The sequence below is a fragment of the Pongo pygmaeus genome, chromosome 20 (genome assembly GCF_028885625.2).
Source record: "Pongo pygmaeus isolate AG05252 chromosome 20, NHGRI_mPonPyg2-v2.0_pri, whole genome shotgun sequence".
Lineage (NCBI taxonomy): Eukaryota > Metazoa > Chordata > Mammalia > Primates > Hominidae > Pongo > Pongo pygmaeus.
The window spans coordinates 724,521-743,045 of record NC_072393.2 but is presented as its reverse complement, the minus strand read 5'-3'; the positions used below and the strand labels follow the sequence as shown (position 1 = coordinate 743,045).

General features: G+C 61.0%; 1 protein-coding gene across 1 annotated transcript; it reads right to left on the bottom strand.

Moving 5' to 3' along the window:
• Nucleotides 1-1,620: 1,620 nt before the first annotated feature.
• On the bottom strand, nt 1,621-12,476 carry WDR18 (WD repeat domain 18). Its single transcript, XM_054473612.1, has 10 exons — nt 11,863-12,476; nt 10,327-10,437; nt 6,282-6,415; nt 5,814-5,955; nt 5,181-5,324; nt 5,031-5,095; nt 4,832-4,956; nt 4,057-4,223; nt 2,086-2,154; nt 1,621-1,961 (listed from the first exon to the last, which is right to left on the bottom strand). Exons 1-10 carry the CDS (start codon nt 12,106-12,108, stop codon nt 1,830-1,832), a joined length of 1,335 nt encoding a protein of 444 aa, XP_054329587.1. The 5' UTR covers nt 12,109-12,476; the 3' UTR covers nt 1,621-1,829.
• Nucleotides 12,477-18,525: the final 6,049 nt, after the last annotated feature.

Genomic DNA, 18,525 nt, shown 5'->3' with positions numbered 1-18,525 from the left:
TCTAACCCTGCTCTGCAGCCTGCGGAGAGGGCAGCCGACCTCAGCCCCGGACGGCCGCGTGGTGCAGGCAGCTGCGCAGTGACCTGTATGTTCGTGCCTGGCTCACCTTGGGCTCTTGCAGCGGCTGGAGCTGAGTCTGGCCCCTGGGGGCCCCGGGCAGCCATCCCTCTACGCTGTGCACACCCTAACCCCAGCCCTGGCACCAGCCACAGGGTTGTGCTGATACCCCGAGTTGGTGGCTGGGGGTCCTGATTGGTGCTGGGAGGGAGCTTTGGGAGGTGGTGAGGGGGAGCAGGGTCGTGGGAATGGCCCCAGGGGAACAGTAGGTACAGACCCAGGGAGATCAGCCAACCCCAAAGGACCCCCAGCTGCCTCACCCCAAACCTGCCTGCTCCCCGCAGGCAGGACCCAGCCTTGCAGGTCAGCAGGGTGAGTGGTTCATGATGGGACAGGAACAAGCAGGCTGTGTGCCCAGGGGGAAGGGACCCTCGAGGGGCTCTCAGGGCTCTGAGCAGCCAAGGTGGATGTCAGTGCCAGGTGAGGGCCCAGCTGCCCTGACGCAGTGTGGCCAGGCTGCCAGCCGAGAGGACTCAGAGCCCCATAGAGGGGACAAGGACACAAATTAGCCTAAAAGCATGAACTCAGCGCTGGCGGCTGGCTCGAGGCTGCGGTCATTACCACGCCCGCTAAATCACACGGATTTTCTGGATGGTTAGGCAGGACTGTCAGTCGGGGGTAGCTTTCTGGAAGGTTCTGGGCTTCTAGGCTGGGATCCAGGTGCTGGCTGGCAGCGTCCCCAGGGCAGCGGGGCCTGGCCTCCCTCAAGCCCTTGATACCCACAAGCACGGCCCGTGGTGTGGAGGGGGCAACTCCCTCTGGGGACTGGCTCAGATCGGGACACCACCCCCAGACCTGTCCCTGACCCATCTGATGGTCCCAGCCTGCAGTGGCCACCTCTGCCTGGGGAGGCCGGGGCACCTTCTGCCCAGAGAACCACCCAGGGTTCACCCTTGGGTGGCTCTGGCTGGGCCCTGGGGAAGCCAGCAGGGGCCCCAAGGCACCGGAAGGACGCACTGGGAGGAGCCTGTGCTCCAAGGCCCCACCCCCACCAGCTCCCTCCTCCTGCCTGGTCCTGAGCCCTGGGTTTCCACAGGGACCAGGGACCCCTGAAACCCTCCCTGAGAGCTAGGTCCTACACCCGGGGAAACCCCTCAACCTCGGCGGCTGGGTCCACCCCCAAATGTCCCCAGGCCCATCTCTCTACACCAAGCCACCTTCCTCCGGGACCCCACAGGGCCGTCTCCACTCAGATCCCCTGCACAGCAGACCGGAGGGGCCTGGCTTCCTGGTTCCTTTCTCAACCCCACCACCCCAGCCCAGTGCCTTCTCGGGAGGGGGTGGCCATGCAAAGACCCTCGGGCAATAGAGCAGAGTCAGAACTGCAGGTGCTCGGGGCTCCATCTTAAAGCTGCCCCTGCGAGGCCTAGCTTGGTTAAGGACTCCACCTCCGGACGGAGGGTGCCGAGTGGGCCTGGGGTCTGAGCTGGCCGAGCAGCAGAGTGGAGCTGTGTTGCACCCAGCACCAGGCCACACCCGGACACAAGGAGGCTGGAGAGGACGAGCTTTTCATCCTCTTTTGTTAAAAACAGACTAGCACCAATGTAACGTGTGCCACGAGACACCAAGACGGCCCAGTCACAAAGGAAAACCCCGAACACGACACAGAACTGAGAGTCCAGGCTGGGCTGGTGGGGGCCACGCCTGCGGGCTCTGGTCGCTGGGAGGTGCGGGGCTCAGGCCTGGGCGCCTCGGGTCGGGGTCTCCGGGCCTCACTTGGCCGGCCGCGTGATGAAGCGCGTGGAGAAGTCGAACAGGTCCCGATTGATCTTGCGCAGGTTGCGCACCTCGTCCTCCAGCTCCGTCACACGGACGCGCAGCTGGTCCTGGCCGCCGAGCACGCTCTGCGGGAGAAGTGGGGGTCAGAGGGCAGAAGTGCCCTGAGGTGTGCTGGAGGGGAGCCACTCACCCCCACTGGCCAGGACTGACCCCAGCCTCAGGCCCCGCCCCTCCCGAGGCCCCGCCCACCTTCTCCATGGTGCTGCACAGGACCGCCTGCAGCTGCTCCGTGCGGTCCAGGTAGCTGGACTCCGAGCCCTGTAACACAGGGAGCCATGTGACCTCGGGGCGCATCCTGTCACAAAGCACACGCTTTGCCCATCCCACCCCCGCTAGCGTGGGCAGCCACTCAGCCAGGGAGGGGCCACCGTGACACCCACAGACAAAAGGAGAGACTGAGACAGGGGCGTTCACCTCCCTCGAGCCTGCAGATGACAACCCTGGCCCTGGCTATGCAGTCATCACCCAGCGCCTCAGATCCTCCACGACTGCGCCCAAGGATGTGGCTGGGGATGGGGGTGCAGACGGCCACACCACAGACAGGGGGCCTGGGCCAGACCTGGAAGGACCCGCAAGCCCAGGGAAGGCTCTGGGACAAAGGGCCGGGCAAGGGCCTCACGGACAGTGAGCACCTCCAGCTATGGGTAGAGCCCGGCCGGCGCAGCGAGGCCCCTGCCCCGTGCAGACGGACCAGTTACATGGAGAGACGTTGCTGGGGGATCAGAGGTCTGAAACCCGCCTCCTGGACGAAGCGCCTTGGGCCTCAGCAGCGCCTGTCTGTGGGACAGGCCGACACTCCGGTGTCAGCTGAATTGGAACAAGGGTCACAGAGGACTGGCAGCCATTGAGGGAGGAAGGGAGCTAGGTGGGGCGGCTGGGAAAGGTGGCGGCACTACCGGAGGGCGTGGCCTGGCCCCCTCCGGAATCCCACCGTGGCCAGCTGGGTGGGGTTCTGGGGAGGACGCTTGGCTGGGCAGGAATCGTGGGAGCCGCCGCTGCCCTGGGAGGCAGTGGCCGGGCACGCGCCCTAGCATGGAGCTGGCTCTGTGCCGCTGGAGGCCTGTTTTCACTCTGAAGGTTCTGGCACTTTCTGAACAAAAAGGCTCGCCCCTCCTTGCGCCCACACTGTTAGCAGTCAGTCCAGACTGTGCTCCTGGCCTCCTTGCGGTCTGAGGGGCCTGCAGATGCCCAGACGGTGGGGGTCCCTTGCCTGCCCGCCCCGAGCCCACTGGTAGATGTGGGAAGACAGAGCGTCACTCCATCAGGAAGCGCGGACAAGGGAGATAACGGCATCTCCTGGTGCAGGGCCTGTCAGGCAGTCGGGCTGTCGGGCACCCTCCAGATAAAAAAATCAATCTGTACTCAGGTAAGAAGACGGCGCGTGGGGAGAAGTGCCAAGCGCCAGAGCCCAGTGAGGGACACACACAGTGACGTGAGACACCAAGGACGCAGGCAGCTCACTGAAGGTCCAGGAGTGGGGCGGAAACACGCTGGGAAGCTCCCCAGGCCCAAGGACCCCCCAGCCCCTACCCCAGCCCAGCCCAGCCCAGCCAACCACACTGGCTTCTGTGAGGGTCCTGGGGCTGGGGTGGGATGTGTTCTGGAAGTCACTCTACTCTCAGAAGCTATGGGAGCCCACCCTAGTACCTGCACAGAGCGGGGGGTCAGTGCTGAGCTGCAGGCAGTGAGGGCGTGACTGTGCCCAGGCCGAGAGGCTGCCCCCAGCCCACGTGGGAGCCATCTGCAGCCACCAGGTCCCCACCCGCTCCCTGCCCCCACGGCTGCTCCTGCACCTTCGGCAGCCCAGACATGAACCTTTTGGCTCTCACAGCCCGAAATATGGGGCATTGGCCCTTTGCAGAAAGACCTAACTGACCGTCAGATCTCCAGCGGCAGGAAGGCTGGCGTGTGGGGCGCACAGCTCGGCCCTGCTGGCCGGGGGAAGAGGGGTGGTTAACTTCTCAGAGCCTCTGGGTCCATACTGAGAGTGGGCAGAGGCCCTACCAAGCATCACCATCCCACTCACAGGATGTGCCCTCCAGTGCCGGGCTTGGGGGGAACCGCCGCATGGGCGCCAGGACCAAGGGAGCGAAGGAGCCCAGGGCCCGCGGGGTCTTCCGAGACAAAAGGGCAGTGGGGGTTCCCTGCTGGGGGCCATACCTGCTGGTGGAGGCCCAGGCGCAGGGTGAGGCCCCCGTGGCGCGGCTCATCCCCATGCTCAGCGCCCAGCAGGTGCTTGTTGAAGTGGGGCAGCGGCAGGCTGGGCCTGAAGTCTGAGCTCAGCATGCTGACGGGCGCCAGCAGGATGGTGGCGTTGGTGACTGGGCCTGGGGGGCGCAGAGGTCAGGCCCCGCCCCATCCCAGCCAGGCCCCACCCCACAGCAAGCCAGGTTCCGCCCCATCCAGGGCAGTCTCCGCCCCCAGCCAGTCCCCACCCCATCCCAGCCAGGCCCCGCCCCATCCCAGCCAGGCCCCGCCCCATCCCAGCCAGGCCCCGCCCCATCCCAGCCAGTCCCCGCCCCATCCCAGCCAGGCCCCGCCCCAGCCCAGCCAGGCCCCGCCCCAGCCCAGCCAGGCCCCGCCCCACAGCAAGCAGGTTTCGCAACATCCAGGACAGTCTCCGCCCCCAGCCAGTCCCCACCCGATCCCAGCCAGGCCTCGCCCCACAGCAAGCCAGTCCCCGCCCCATCCCAGCCAGGCCCCGCCCCATAGAAAGTAGGTTTCGCAACATCCAGGGCAGTCTCCGCCCCCAGCCAGTCCCCGCCCCATCCCAGCCAGGCCCCGCCCCACAGCAAGCCAGGCCCCGCCCCACAGCAAGCCAGGCCCCGCCCCCAACCAAGTCCCGAGCTCCTGCTGGCTTTTTCCCTTGGATCCCCGCGCCTTGCCTCCCCGCCCCCCTGCGCGCTGGCCGCTGGCTGAGCAGAGGCTCGCCCACCTTTGAGGGCCACCGTTCGGATGCACTGCTTGCTCTGCACGTCCCAGAGGCGCACGGTCTCGTCGTGGGAGCCTGAGAGCAGCACGCTGCCGTCAGTGGACACCGACAGGCAGGTCACCTGGTTCCTGGACAGACAAACAGGGGTCAGGGGCCAGACAGGACGTGCCCGGGAGCCCCCGCCCCGTTCCCACGTCCCCACCTGTGCCCTTTGAAGACCTTCCCGGCGTCCTGCTCTGGCTGGAAGCTCCTCTCCCTCTGTCCGGGCTGCGAAAGCCGAGACGGGTGTGAGCCGCAGGCCTGATGCCCTCAGCCCCAGGACAGGGTGCAGCCCACAGACCGCGGCACTCACCCAGGTGAAGAGGTCGACCTGGAAGATGGAGCCCTCACTGCCCCCGCAGAACATGTGGTGCTCAGCCAGGTCCATGGTCACCGCCATGATGGACACGTCAAAGAGGACGGAGAGGAGCAGCTCCCCCGAGGAGACCTCCCATAGCTGCGGGCGGGCAAAGGACGTGGGGCTCGGCCCGGCGCGGGGGGGAACCCTAGGACCCCGTGGGAATAGGGGCACCAGGGAGGTCAGGCGTCAGCTGTCCTCTGGCCCTAGGGCCTGGGACTTTGGGTGAAAGCCGTCACCATGTGGGTCTTGGGGGCCAGGGGACACGGCCTGTGCTGAAATGGAGCTTGGTCTCCGGCTGATGACCCCTGGTTCTCCCTCCCAGGACCACCGGCCACGACTCAAGCATAGCGATGACCTCCGATTCCCAGACTTGGCCAGGGAGCCGGGCCAGAAACGGTGAATGAGTGGGAATTTCCAGGCTGGCAGACCTCCCTGGACGTCCTTGGGCTCAGAGCAGCAGGGTATTAAAAGTCATCTGCAGTCCTGACAGCAGGGAGGGGGAGGAGGCGATTCCTGCATTCCTGGCTGAAGACCTGCGACTGCTGGGCTCCGCTCATGGAGCGTGGTGGGGTGGGGGCGGCGTACCTTCACCGTCTGGTCCAGTGAGGAGGTGGCCACCCGGGCCAGGGGGCCCCCAAAGCCACAGTGCAGGTCCGTGATGGGGAGCGTGTGGTGAGACCAGACGTGCCGGGGCGCCGGGATCCTGGAGGGGTCGGCCTGCAGCACGCTGAGCGGGGTGGGGCAGGTGCTCAGCAGGCGGGGAGGGGAGGGAACAGGGCAGTCCACGCCTCCAGCACCCACCTCACGCACACACCTGCCTCCACTCAGCAGCCTGGCCCGCCTCACCGAGTAAACTCAAGGCTGGGCCCCCACGGCCCCCAGAACAAACCAGACCCTAACATGGGCAGCCAGGACCCCTGCGATGATCACTCCGTCCTCTGCACTCCAGCCCCCAAGAGAGAAGCCCCTTCCCGCCAGGGGCCTTGGCACCTCCTCTCCCCGCCTGAGCCCGGGTGCAGGTCCAGGTGCACGCCTGGGTGCGCACGGCGCTACCTGCAGAGGCTCCAAGCCAGCACTAGGCAGTCCTTGCCCCCCGAGATGAAGTGGCTGCTGTCCCCTGTGAACTGAAGGCAGGAGACATCCTGGTAGTGTCGACTCAGGATGACCAGAAGGTTCCCAGTGGAGACCTGTGAGGGGCAGAGGGTATCCAGGTCAGGGGAAGAAAGTGGGGCTGCAGCCCCAGGAGCCCACCACTGCATGGCCATGGCCACACTGTCGCCCCCTGCCTGCCCTGCCCCAGGACTGTGGGGCGACCCTGCCAGGGCAGGGGCCAGCAGGCACAGCAGGGCCTCATCGCGCCCCTGCCTGGGCTGGGTGGGCACCTGTTCCTGCCTCGTCCCCACCTGCGTGATGGTCCAGGAAGGGGGCAAGTTTCCTGCCCTTCCTGCTGCCTCAGGGAGGTGCCGGTCCCCCGTGAGCCTGACCCCAGGGAAGACATAGGCTTCCTGCGTGGGCCCTGTAGGAACGGCTGCACTCAGGACCTGCAGGCGGCTCCCACCATTCAGCAGGAAGTCGCTTCTGGGTAGGCTGTGGTGGCCTGACCGGAGGTGGGGGCAGATTGAGCTCCGGCAGGAAGCCAGGCAGCTCTGTCTGAGGAAGAGGACAGGGAGCCCCTTCCAGGACACCTGGCGAGGGCTGAGATGCTCTGGTGGGGGCTGTGGGTTCGAGGGCTGAGATGCTCTGGTGGGGGTTGTGGGTTCAAGGGCTGAGATGCTCTGGTGGGGGTTGTGGGTTCGAGGGCTGAGATGCTCTGGTGGGGGTTGTGGGTTCGAGGGCTGAGATGCTCTGGTGGGGGTTGTGGGTTCGAGGGCTGAGATGCTCTGGTGGGGGTTGTGGGTTCGAGGGCTGAGATGCTCTGGTGGGGGTTGTGGGTTCGAGGGCTGAGATGCTCTGGTGGGGGTTGTGGGTTCGAGGGCTGAGATGCTCTGGTGGGGGTTGTGGGTTCGAGGGCTGAGATGCTCTGGTGGGGGTTGTGGGTTCGAGGGCTGAGATGCTCTGGTGGGGGTTGTGGGTTCGAGGGCTGAGATGCTCTGGTGGGGGTTGTGGGTTGAATCGTGTTTCCCCCCAAAAGCATGTTAAAGTCCCGACCTGGGACCTGTGAATGGCCTCATTTAGACGCAGTGTCTCTGCACATATAATAAGTTAAGATGAGGTGGTTCTGGAGCAGGGGCCTCCATCCAGTGTGTCCCGGTTGTTGTAAGCTGAGAGAAGTGCAAACACGCAGGGGCTCCACGCGGCACCGGTGGCAGCAGAGGCAGGGGAGAGTCACCCACAGGCCAAGGGCGCCAACGGGCGCCGGCCACCACCGGAGAGGTGCGAAGACTCCTCCCAGGGCCTCCAGGGGCACCGTGGCCCTGCAGACACCATGAGTTAGGACGTCTGGCCTCCAGGATGGGGGCCGAGTTTCTGTTGTCGAAAGTCCCTGTGCATCGTGCTTTGTTGGGACAGGCAGAGCCTGCTAGGCCCAGATCTGACAGGCCATGCCCTCTCTGGGCCTTGCTTTCCTTGAATGCAAAACCCAGGGTGGCTGGGGAGGGTTAAATGGCACGAGATGAAGCAAGGTCCAGGTCAGCCCCAAACCACAGAGGGTGGCTCTGGTGACCACCACTGCCCAGGGACGGGACAGACCGGGCAGCATCAGAACATCAGTGCCTCCTGGGAGGTCCCTGTCCCTGTGGCGTGGGAGGGGCGGACCAGCTCCCGCCCCACAGCCCCGGCTGTCAGGTTTCCAGCCCACTCCTGACTCACCGCTCACACACCCGTCACCCACACAGAGAACAGGAGGAGGATTTCAACCGTGGCAGCGGGGTACAGTGGAGGTAGTCCCGGCCTGAGCTCCGGCTATGTGGGGCACCCCCTTGTGGTCACAGCTCACGCCAGTCAGAAACTCTCCAGGGGGGCCAGCTGCAGGGGCTCACGCCTGTCATCCCAACACTTTGGGAGGCTGAGGAGGGCGGATCACCTGAGGCCAGGAGTTCGAAACCAGCCTGGCCAACATGGCAAAACTCCGTCTCTAATAAAAATACAAAAATTAGCCAGGCATGGTGGCGGGCGCCTCTAATCCCAGCTACTCGGGAGGCTGAGGCAGGAGAATCGCTTGAACCTGGGAGCCCGAGTTTGCAGTGATCTGAGATCGAGCCATTGCACTCCAGCCCGGGCAACAGAGCGAGACTTCATTTCAAAAAACAAACAAACAAACAAAAACTGGAGGAGGCTGGGGAGCAGGGGTCTGGCAGTGGGTGCCACCCAGCACACTGTCCCAAGCCAAGAATAGGAAGGGGTCCCGCCTAAGACATCCCCCATGGGGTGATGACACATTTAATTCTTACCCACATGCCCCTCTGCGCCAGACTGACAGCAACCAGGGCTAGGAGGTCTATTGTTAGGGGTGACTCGCGAGCTACTGCTTCCCTGCCTCAGTTTCCCTCTCAGCAACAGCATCCTAGTTTCAAAATCATGGACTCAGATTTAAAAGCCTTGGGATCCCAGGCATGGTGGCACATGCCTATAATCCCAGCTACCTGGGAGGATCGCTTGAGCCCAGGAGTTCAAGAGCAGCTACGGCAATGTAGTGAGACCCCATCTCAAAAATAAGTTTAAAAATTAAATACATACACACGTGTCCTAGAGGGTGAGATAATGATGCCTCCTGTCATTCCTGTGCTCCCTGTCCCGCCCCCCCCCACTTTTTTTGGAGACAAGGTCTTGCTCTGTCACCCAGGCTGGAGTGCAGTGGTACGATCTCATCTCGCTGCAACCTGCGCCTCTCGGATTCAAGTGATTCTCATGCCTCAGCCTCCCAAAAAGCTGGGATTATAGGTGTATGCCACCATGCCCAGCTAATTTTTGTATTTTTTGCAGACATGGGTTTTCACCATGTTACCCAGGCTAGTCTTGAACTCCTGGCCTCAAGTGATCTGCCCGCCTCAGCCTCCCAAAGTGCTGGGATTCAAGGCATGAGCCGCCATGCCCATCCCCGGTGGCCTTTTTCTCTCTCCGAGAATGCCATGCCCACCCAGCCCTCTCAGTTCTCTGAGCAGCCCACCGGGGGAGGCAAGAACAAGGCCAGGAAGGGCAGAAACATGGTTACCTTTGGGTCTTCTGGCCCCAAATCTTGTACTGTCTGCCCTGCTCTATGTGGGGTTGAGGGCAGGTCTCCCCCGAAATATAATGGACCATTTGTAACAACACAGCCAATGATCTAACGCCGCAGCTACGATATGCGCCAAACAAGAGGCCTGACTTTGTGAATGAAGTGTTCCTGGCACATCTCTGCACCCAGTCACTCACACATCATCCAGGGCAGAGCTGAGAAGCTGACCTAAATGCAAAGCCTGAACAGTTCACTCTGTCTCACAGCGAGAGCATGGTAGCATCCAGGCTGTGAGCGTGTCTAGGAGTTGCTGTCACCTGGTTGCTCCAGCGGTAAGAAAAAGGAGGCATTGGCCGGGCGCGGTGGCTCACGCCTGTAATCCCAGTACTTTGGGGGGCCGAGGAAGGTGGATCACCTGAGGTCAGGAGTTCGAGACCAGCTTGACCAACATTGTGAAGCCCCGTCTCTACTAAATACAAACAAATTAGCCAGGTGTGGTGGTGGGTGCCTGGAATCCCAGCTACTCAGGAGACTGAGGCAGGAGGATTGCTTGAACCTGGGAGGCGGAGGTTGCATTGATTACTGGCATGAGCCACTGCACCCAGCCACCCTTTATAACTTTCAAGTCACAAGTGCCAGGTACTGCCCCCTGCGTGGAAGAGATGCCCGCTAGCCCTGGAAGATGCTGCGGTGTGTGAGTGCTGGGGACTGGGCTGCACTGGACTCTATCCAAGCACTCAAGGCAGGATTAGGGCCGCTTTGGGATTCACAAGTCTTAAGGGGACCTGGAGAAAGGAGGCAGCAGGGTAAAGCTTAGGCTATAACCCCTGAGCAGTCACCCATCCCAGGGCCTCAGGCCGCATGGTCGTTCCCTGGTGCCCTGCAGGCGAGGCTCAGATGGGCTGAGATGTCCTGTGGGAAACCCTCATGCTTTGCTCCTCTTACCTCCCACAGGTGGATGCTTTCTGCAACTCCTGCCAGGACGTAGAGACCGTTGGGTGACGTGGTCAGACAGGTGACAGGCCCGGGGCACATGATCTTCTGCTGGAGCTGGTCCTAAGGATGCACAATCAGCTTCGTGAGCCCCGTGCAGGACACGGGAGCTCCTACAGCAGTGGAGGGAGAGGGGAGGGGACACCTGGGCAATGGCTAAGTCAGAGCACCAGGAAGAGGAGTCGGGAGCAGGGTGGTTTGAGCAAATGCATGGTTCAGCGAGGAAGTGTTCGCCCCTGCAAGACGCTTCGAGGCTGGAGGTGGTAGACGTGAGGAGGTTGGTGCTTCCTCTGGTTTGAGCAAATGCATGGTCCAGTGAGGAAGTGTTCGCCCCTGCAAGAGGCTTCGAGGCTGAAGGTGGTAGATGTGAGGAGGTTGGTGCGTCCTCTGAGGGTCAGAGGGGCCCTGGGTGGGAGGAGCACAGGAACAGAACAAAGAGGATCTAGAAGGACACTGGGGCCCAGGAGCCCAGTAGGGTTGTGCCCCAATCCTTCTATCCATAATGTCCAACCTAAGACCCCAAGCCTCAGCTTCCTCCTCTCTAAAATGGGAAAACTCAGCCAGGCGTGGTGGCTCACGGCTGTAATCCCAGCACTTTGGGAGGCTGAGGTGGACGGATCACTTGAGGTCCGGAGTTCGAGACCAGCCTGGCCAACATGGTGAAACCCTGCCTCTACAAAAAATACAAAAGTGAGCTGGGTGTGGTGGGTGGTGCGGGCCTGTAGTCGCAGCTACTCAGGAGGCTGAGGCCCGAGAATCGCTTGAACCCTGGAGGCGGAGGCTGCAGTGAGCCGAGATCGCACCACTGCACTCCAGCCTGGGCAACAGAGTGAGACCCTGTCTCAAAAATAAAATAAAATGGAAGAAATTTATGAGCTGTGCGTGGACTCCATCAGGCAATGCCGGAGCACAGAGCCAGTCCCAAGAGATCTCAGCGGGCACACGGGGGAAGCGAGTAGCTTCAGGGACTGGCTGCATTTTGGGCTTGGGGGTAGAGGGGAAACTGTGGACGACGGTGAGTATCTGTTGCTTTATTGGAGAGATAAACGTATAAGTTTCCAGCGCCACCCCTTCATGGGAGACTCCCACAGACCTTGGTCCTTCTCCCTTTTCCTCCAGAACCACAACATTCACAGAGCTCATACGCCCCTTTTAATCAAATTTCGCGCTCCAAGAACTCGTGCATGCGCAATTGCCCCAAGGGACCCCCGGGAGCGTCTCCATTTCCCCCACTGCCCCCACTGCCCCCACCGCAGCCCAGGCCTGAGCCCCTCGCGTGCGCAGAGCGGCCTAAAAGGTCGCACGTATCTCCCCAAAGCACCCCAGACCCGCGCATGCGCAGAGCGCCCGAACGGAGACCTCCTCCCAGCCCCATGCCAATTCCGACTCAGGGTGCACGCGGCCCCCACCAACCCATCCCCCGACTTCAGCCTCGGGCGCCCCGTGACCTCCGCAGCCGAGCCCAGCAGCGAGCCCGCACCGCCGCACCTTCCGCTGCAGCTCCCAGGCGCTGATGTAGTTCTTGCCCAGCTGCGCCGCCAGCAGATACTCGCCATTGAGCAGCGCCAGGCCGCGGGGTCCCGCCTGGCCGCCGCGGTAGGTGAGCAGGTTGGCGCCCGAGTGAAGTTCCCACACGATGCAGCTCCACATCGGGGCCGCCGAGTCCGTACACACGGCCACCTCCATGGGCGCCGCCATCTTGCTTTCCCCACCGCTCCGGACGTGCGTCATCATCAGCGAGACGCGGACGACTGCCCCATGCGGGCCAGAGCGGCGGCCCCGCGGCCCCAGCTGGTGGCCGACCCGCGCATGCGCCCGTGCCTCGGAGCGGAGGGGGGGGGGCGGGGCTTCCTTGTGAAATGGGATTTCCCGCTTACCTGAGACTCGAGGGTCGCGCGGCCTGCTTAGAGATCTGGGGAGGCGACTTCTTCCAAGGCCCAGGGTCTCCGGCGATCAGTTAGTAGCTCTAGAGCCGGGGTACCTGACTTGGCCTTTTCCTCCTGGGCATTTTTGGACCAGTGACTCAACCTCTTGGATTCATTTATTTTTAAATGTTCAAATAATAAAGTTCCAACGTCACAGGCCTAAATGACACATTGCACCTAAAAGTGAGAGCGCGCACCCAGCAACATGGCTAGTTGGCGATGAATAGATTGGAATTCACTGCTTCCTTATTTATTTAGTTTTGTAGAGCCAGGGTCTCGCTGTCCTGCCCAGGCTGGCCTCGAACTCCTGAGCTCAAGTGATCCTCCCCGCTCGGCCTCCCAAAGTGCTGGGATTACAGGCGTGAGCCACCGCGCCCGGCCCAGTGTTTCCTTATTGGTGGACATCTACCTGCCCCTTGACCCCTCTTTAGGGGCCTCAGCATCTAAATTATTAGTCGGATAACTTGGTGTAGGTCAAACAAGTCGCCAGTTCTGTCCGAGCCAAGCAGGGTCTAACCTCATGTCACGGCTGCCCGTCACGGGCCATGTCTGAAAACGGCATTCAAAAAAAAAGGCCGGGCGCTTTGGCTCACGCCTGTAATCCCAGCACTTTGGGAGGCCGAGGTGGGTGGATTACGTGAGATCAGGAGTTCGAGACTAGCCTGGCCAACATGGCGAAACCCCGTCTTTACAAAAAGTACAAAAAGCCGGGCGTGGTGGGAGGCTGAGGCAGGAGAATCGCTTGAACCCGGGAGGCGGAGGTTTCAGTGAGCTGAGATCCCGCCACTGCACTCCAGCCTGGGCGAATAAGACTCTGTCTCAAAGAAAAAAAAATTAAATATTATTTATTTATACTAAATATATATCTAGTAGAGATGGGGGGGTCTCACTGTGTTGCTCAGGCTGGTCTCCAACACCGGGGCTCAAGCCTTGGCCTCTTAAACCGCTGGGATTACAGGCTTCAGCCACAACGTCTGGCCTGAAAACAGTATGTTTTAAAATGTGCAATTAGTTGCCAACCCCTTAAAAAGGGATAAAAAGGGAGCATTCATTTAAAAGTCGGGATTTCCGCCCGGGGGTTGTAGCTGACTTGGGTCGTGTGCCCTCGAGCAGCAAGAGGCAGGGGCTGGAGGCTGGATGCGGGGTGCGGCCCCCGGAGGCGGTGCGACTCCCGGTCCGCGGTTCCCGGCGGAGGGCACGGCCCGGGCAGGAGGCTGGTGCCAGAGCGTGCGGAGCCGCAGCCCCGCTGGCCGCCAGGTGGCAGGCGCGAGCCACCGACCCGGAGCCCAGGCCAGAGGGAGGGCGGCCCCGGGGACCCGCCTGGTCGGCAGAAGGGGCCGTTTGAGCGGGGAGCCAACGACCCCCAGAGAACCGTGTGCGGGGCAGGCCCGTGCGAAGGCCCTGGGGCAGGACCACGGAGCGGGGCCGGGCCGTGCAGGGCCTTGTGAACGAGGCCTGGATTTCATTTTATCCTGGGAGGGAGGGAGGGAGGGAGTCCAATCCAAGGACCTGCTGTGCCTCCAGAGTTTCTTCCAAACTCATTTTTATTTTCTTTCTTTATTTTGCCACAGTCTTGCTCTGTGGCCCAGGTTGGAGTGCAATGGTGCGATCTCGGCTCACTGCTACCTCTGCCTCTCGGGTTCAAGCGATTCTCCTGTCTCAGCCAACCGAGTAGCTGGGATTACAGGTGTGAGCAGCCATGCCCAGCTAAGTTTTGTATTTTTAGTAGAGATGGAGGCGAGGCTGGTCTCGAACTCCTGACCTCAGGTGATCTGCCCGCCTCGGCCTCCCAAAGTGCTGGGATTACAGGCGTCAGCTACTGAGGCCGGCCTCCAACATTATTTAAAAAACATTATTTAAAAAAATCGGCGGGGCGTGGTGGCTCGCGCCTGTAATACCAGCACTTTGGGAGACCGAGGTGGGTGGATCACCAGATCAAGATCATCCTGGATAACAAGGTGAAACCCGTCTCTACTAAAAATACAAAAATTAGCTGGGCATGGCGGCGCATGCCTGTAATCCCAGCTACTCGGGAGGCTGAGGCAGGAGAATCTTGCAATCATGGCTCACTGTAGTCTCAAATTCCTGGGCTCAAGTCATCCTCCCACCTCAGCTTCCCGAGTAGCTGGAACCATAGGAACCACACTCAACTAATTTTGTGCTTTTGTTTTTTTGCAGCAACAGGGTCTTGCTTTGTTGCCCAGCTGGTCTTAAACTCCTGGGCTCAAATGATGCTCCCACCTCGGCCTCCCAAAGGGTTGGGATTACAGACATGAGCCACTGTGCCTGGCCCTGTTTTAATTTTTACCTTATTTATTTTTGTTTTTTGTAGACAAGCAGGAGAGGTGGGTCTCACTCTATTGCCCAGGCTGGTCTTTTTTTTTTTTTTTTTTTGAGTTGGAATTTTACTCTGTTGCCCAGGCTGGAGTTCAGTGGCGTGATCTCAGCTCACTTCAACTTCCACCTCCCAAGTTCAAGTGATTTTCCTGCCTCAGCCTCCTGAATAGCTGGCATTGCAGGTGCACACCACCACACCCAGCTAATTTTTGTATTTTTAGTAGAGATGGGGTTTCACCATGTTGGCCAGGCTGGTCTCGAACTCCTGACCTCAGGTGATCCACCTGCCTCAGCCTCCCAAAGTGCTGGGATTACAGGCGTGAGCCACTGCACCTGGCCTTTTTTTCATTTTTCTTTTTCTTTTTTTTTTGAAACGGAGTCTTGCTCTTGTTGCCCAGGCTGGAGTGCAATGGCACAATCTCAGCTCACTACAACCTCTGCCTTCCGGTTTCCAGCGATTCTCCTGCCTCAGCCTCCGGAGTAGCTGGGACTACAGGCATGTGCCACCACGCCCGGCTAATTTATTTTGTATTTTTAGTAGAGACGGGGTTTCACCATGTTGGCCAGGCTGGTCTCAAACTCCTGACCTGATGATCTGCCCGCCTCAGCCTCCCAAAGTGCTGGGATTACAGGCGTGAGCCACCGCGCTTGGCTCATTTTTAGTTTTTCTTACAGAGTCTGGCCCTGTTGCCCAGGCTGGAGTGCAGTGGCACCATCATAGCTCACTGCAGCCTCAACCTCCAGGGCTCAAGCGATCCACCCACCTCAGCCTCCCGGGACCACAGGTGCACACCACCAGACCTGACTAACATTTTAATTTTTGTAGATAGGGGCTCTCGCCGTGTTACCCAGGCTGGTCTTGAACTCCTGGGTTGAAACCATCCTCCTTCCTCCACTTCCCAAGGTGCTGGGATTACAGGCATGAGCCACCGCCTGGCCCAGCCTGGAAGTTTTTAAATTCCCGGGTCTCAGGACACCCAGCAGACGGGGCAGGTGTGGGCTGCTGCCGCAGGGAGAGGGCAGGGGCAGCAGGAAGTCGATGCACTACAGTCTCCACCTTCTCACAGGCCTCCTGCTGCGGCCCAGCCCGAGCCAGGCCTTCCTCCCCTCCTCCCCTCCCTGGGGACGTGGCCAGGCCAGGCTGCAGTGTAAGGTCAGAGGTCACCCCGCCCCCAGCCTGGTTCCTGGAATGAGGACAGACCAATTGTGTTGGGGCAGGGGGACAGAAGCCACACTTTGGGGGTGTCTCCAGACCACCCGGCGGCCGGATCTCGTTGGTGCCAGCTGGAAGTTGTGAAGGGGGTTAGCCAAGAAGGGGAAACTGAGGCACAGAGGCATGAACGTTCCCCTCGGGGTGTAAGGCCCTCATTCTGCATCCCCTGCACATTTATGGAGCACCGCCAGTTTGCAGGCACTGACGAACCCGGCCAGACGCCAGTCGGCTTGGCTGCCCCGGTCCTGGCCCCACAGACCAATCCAGCAGCTCCGGCCGTCCCGCGGCAGCCCCATCATTACCTATGCCAGTGGGGAGAGCAGCAGCCGGCTCTGGTAGCCCTCTGCTTTTGGAAGCGTCTCAGCTGCTGCCTCTCCAGGCTGGGCTCTTGGCTGGCTCCGAAAATCTGCTATCAGAGGAGGGTTTGAGCTTCACCTCCGGGAGCCTCCCGCTCTCCTAGCAAGCATCTAGCAGGCGGCCCAGGGAGGCGGCTGGGCTCTGAGAGACTAGGGGGTGGCTGGGCCCTTCTTGGGCTGGGGAGGAGGTAGGGGGCTGAGTACGTCCCTGGCTGGGGAGGGGTGGGGGGCTGAGTCCCCCCCCGGCTGGCTGGGGAGGAGGTGGGGGCCTGGGGAGGAGGTGGGGGCCTGGGGAGGAGGTGGGGGCTGAGTCCCTCCCTGGCTGGGGAGAGGTTGGGGCTGAGTCCCTCCCTGGCTGGGGAGGAGGTGGGGGCCTGGGGAGGAGGTGGGGGCTGAGTCCCTCCCTGGCTGGGGAGAGGTGGGGGCTGAGTCCCTCCCTGGCTGGGGAGGGGTGGGGGGCTGAGTCCCCCGCTGGCTGGGGAGGGGTGGGGGCTGAGTCCCTCCCTCCCAGGCTGGGGAACTGAGAGGTGCACCGCCTCCCCGACTCTCGGCCTCTGAGGCCCTCAGCTGCGGGTGAACAAGCAGGGCCTGACGATCCAGTTTGGGGTGGGGGCTTTCCCAGGGTTCTTCCCTCCTCTCCCTGGGGCCGGCAGGCCCCTCCAGACAGTGAGTGGGACTCCATCCCTGGGACCCAGGGTTCAGCAGACTCATTTCTGGCTGGAGTGGAAATGCCATTTCCCTTCCGGGGCCAGGGTCTAACGTGGGTTTCGGGAACCAACTGGCTGGGACAGGTGTGGGGGGGTTTTTGGTCCCTCACCTCCAACACAGCCCTGGGGAAGGACGTGTCCCGGCCAGCCTCGGCCAGGATGGTACGCGGGAGGCCGGGCAGCTGAGTCTGGGCCTGTCCACCTCCAGCCACGCTGACCCTCCTCCAGTCACTTCCCCTGGGCGTGAGCAATGGGAGGGTGGACAGTGGGTTAGGCGGCCCAGGAAACAATTTCCTGGGAAAACGTTGCAATACCACTTTCTTTGGGTCTGTGGGCTAAGAACGAGAGGCCTTTTATTTTTTAATTTTTAATTAATTAATTAGTTAATGTTTTTAGAGACGAAGTCTCGCTCTGTCGCCCAGGCTGGAGTGCAGTGGAGTGATCTCGACTCACTGCAAGTTCCGCCTCTGGGTTCACGCCATTCTCCTGCCTCAGCCTCCCAGAGTAGCTGGGACTACAGGCGCCCGCCACCACGCCCAGCTAATTTTTTGTATTTTTAGTAGAGACAGGGTTTCACCATATTGGCCAGGCTGGTCTCGATCTCCTGACCTCGTGATCCGCCCGCCTCGGCCTCCCAAAGTGCTGGGATTACAGGCGTGAGTCACCGTGCCCGGCCTAATTAATGTTTTTAGAGATGGAGTCTTGCTCTGTCACCCAGGCTGGAGTGCAGTGGGTCAATCTCAGCTCACTGCAGCCTCTGCCTCCCAGATTCTAGCAATTCTTCTGCCTCAGCCTCCCAAGAAGCTGGGACTACAGGTGCACACCACCACGCCCGGCTAATTTTTTTTATTTTAGTAGAGACAGGGTTTCACCATGTTGCCCAGACTGGTCTCGAACTCCCGAGCTCAGGCAATCCACCCACCTTGGCCTCCCAAAGTGCTAGGATAACAGGCGTAAGCCACCGTGCCTGGCCTTTTATTATTTTTAAGAGACAGGGTCCCAGCTGGTCCTGTGTGGCCAAGGTGGGTGTATCATTTGAGGTCAGGAGTTCGAGACCAGCCTGGCCAACATGGTGAAAACCCGTTGCTACTAAAAGCACAAAAATTACAGGCATGGTGGCGCGTGCCTGTAATCCCAGCTCCCTGGGAGGCTGAGTTGGGAGAATCGCTTGAACCCAGGAGGCAGAGGTTGTAATGAGCCAAGACTGTGCCATTGCACTCCAGCCTGGTTGACACAGTGAGACCCTGACTCAAAAAAAAAAAAAAAAAACAGGCCAGGCACAGTGGCTCACGCCTGTAATCCCAGCACTTTGGGAGGCCGAGGCGGGCAAATCACGAGGTCAGGATGTTGAGGCCATCCTGGCCAACATGGTGAAACCCTGTCTCTACTAACAATACAAAAATTAGCCGGGTGTGGTGGCGTGTGCCTATACTCCCAGCTACTCGGGAGGCTGAGGCAGGAGAATCGCTTGAACCTGGGAGGCAGAGGTTGGAGTGAGCCGAGAACGCACCACTGCACTCCAGCCTGGGAGAAAGAGCGAGACTCTGTCTCAAAAAAAAAAAAAAGAGAGAGAGAGAGAGAGAGAGACAGGGTCTTGCTGTTGCCCAGGCTGG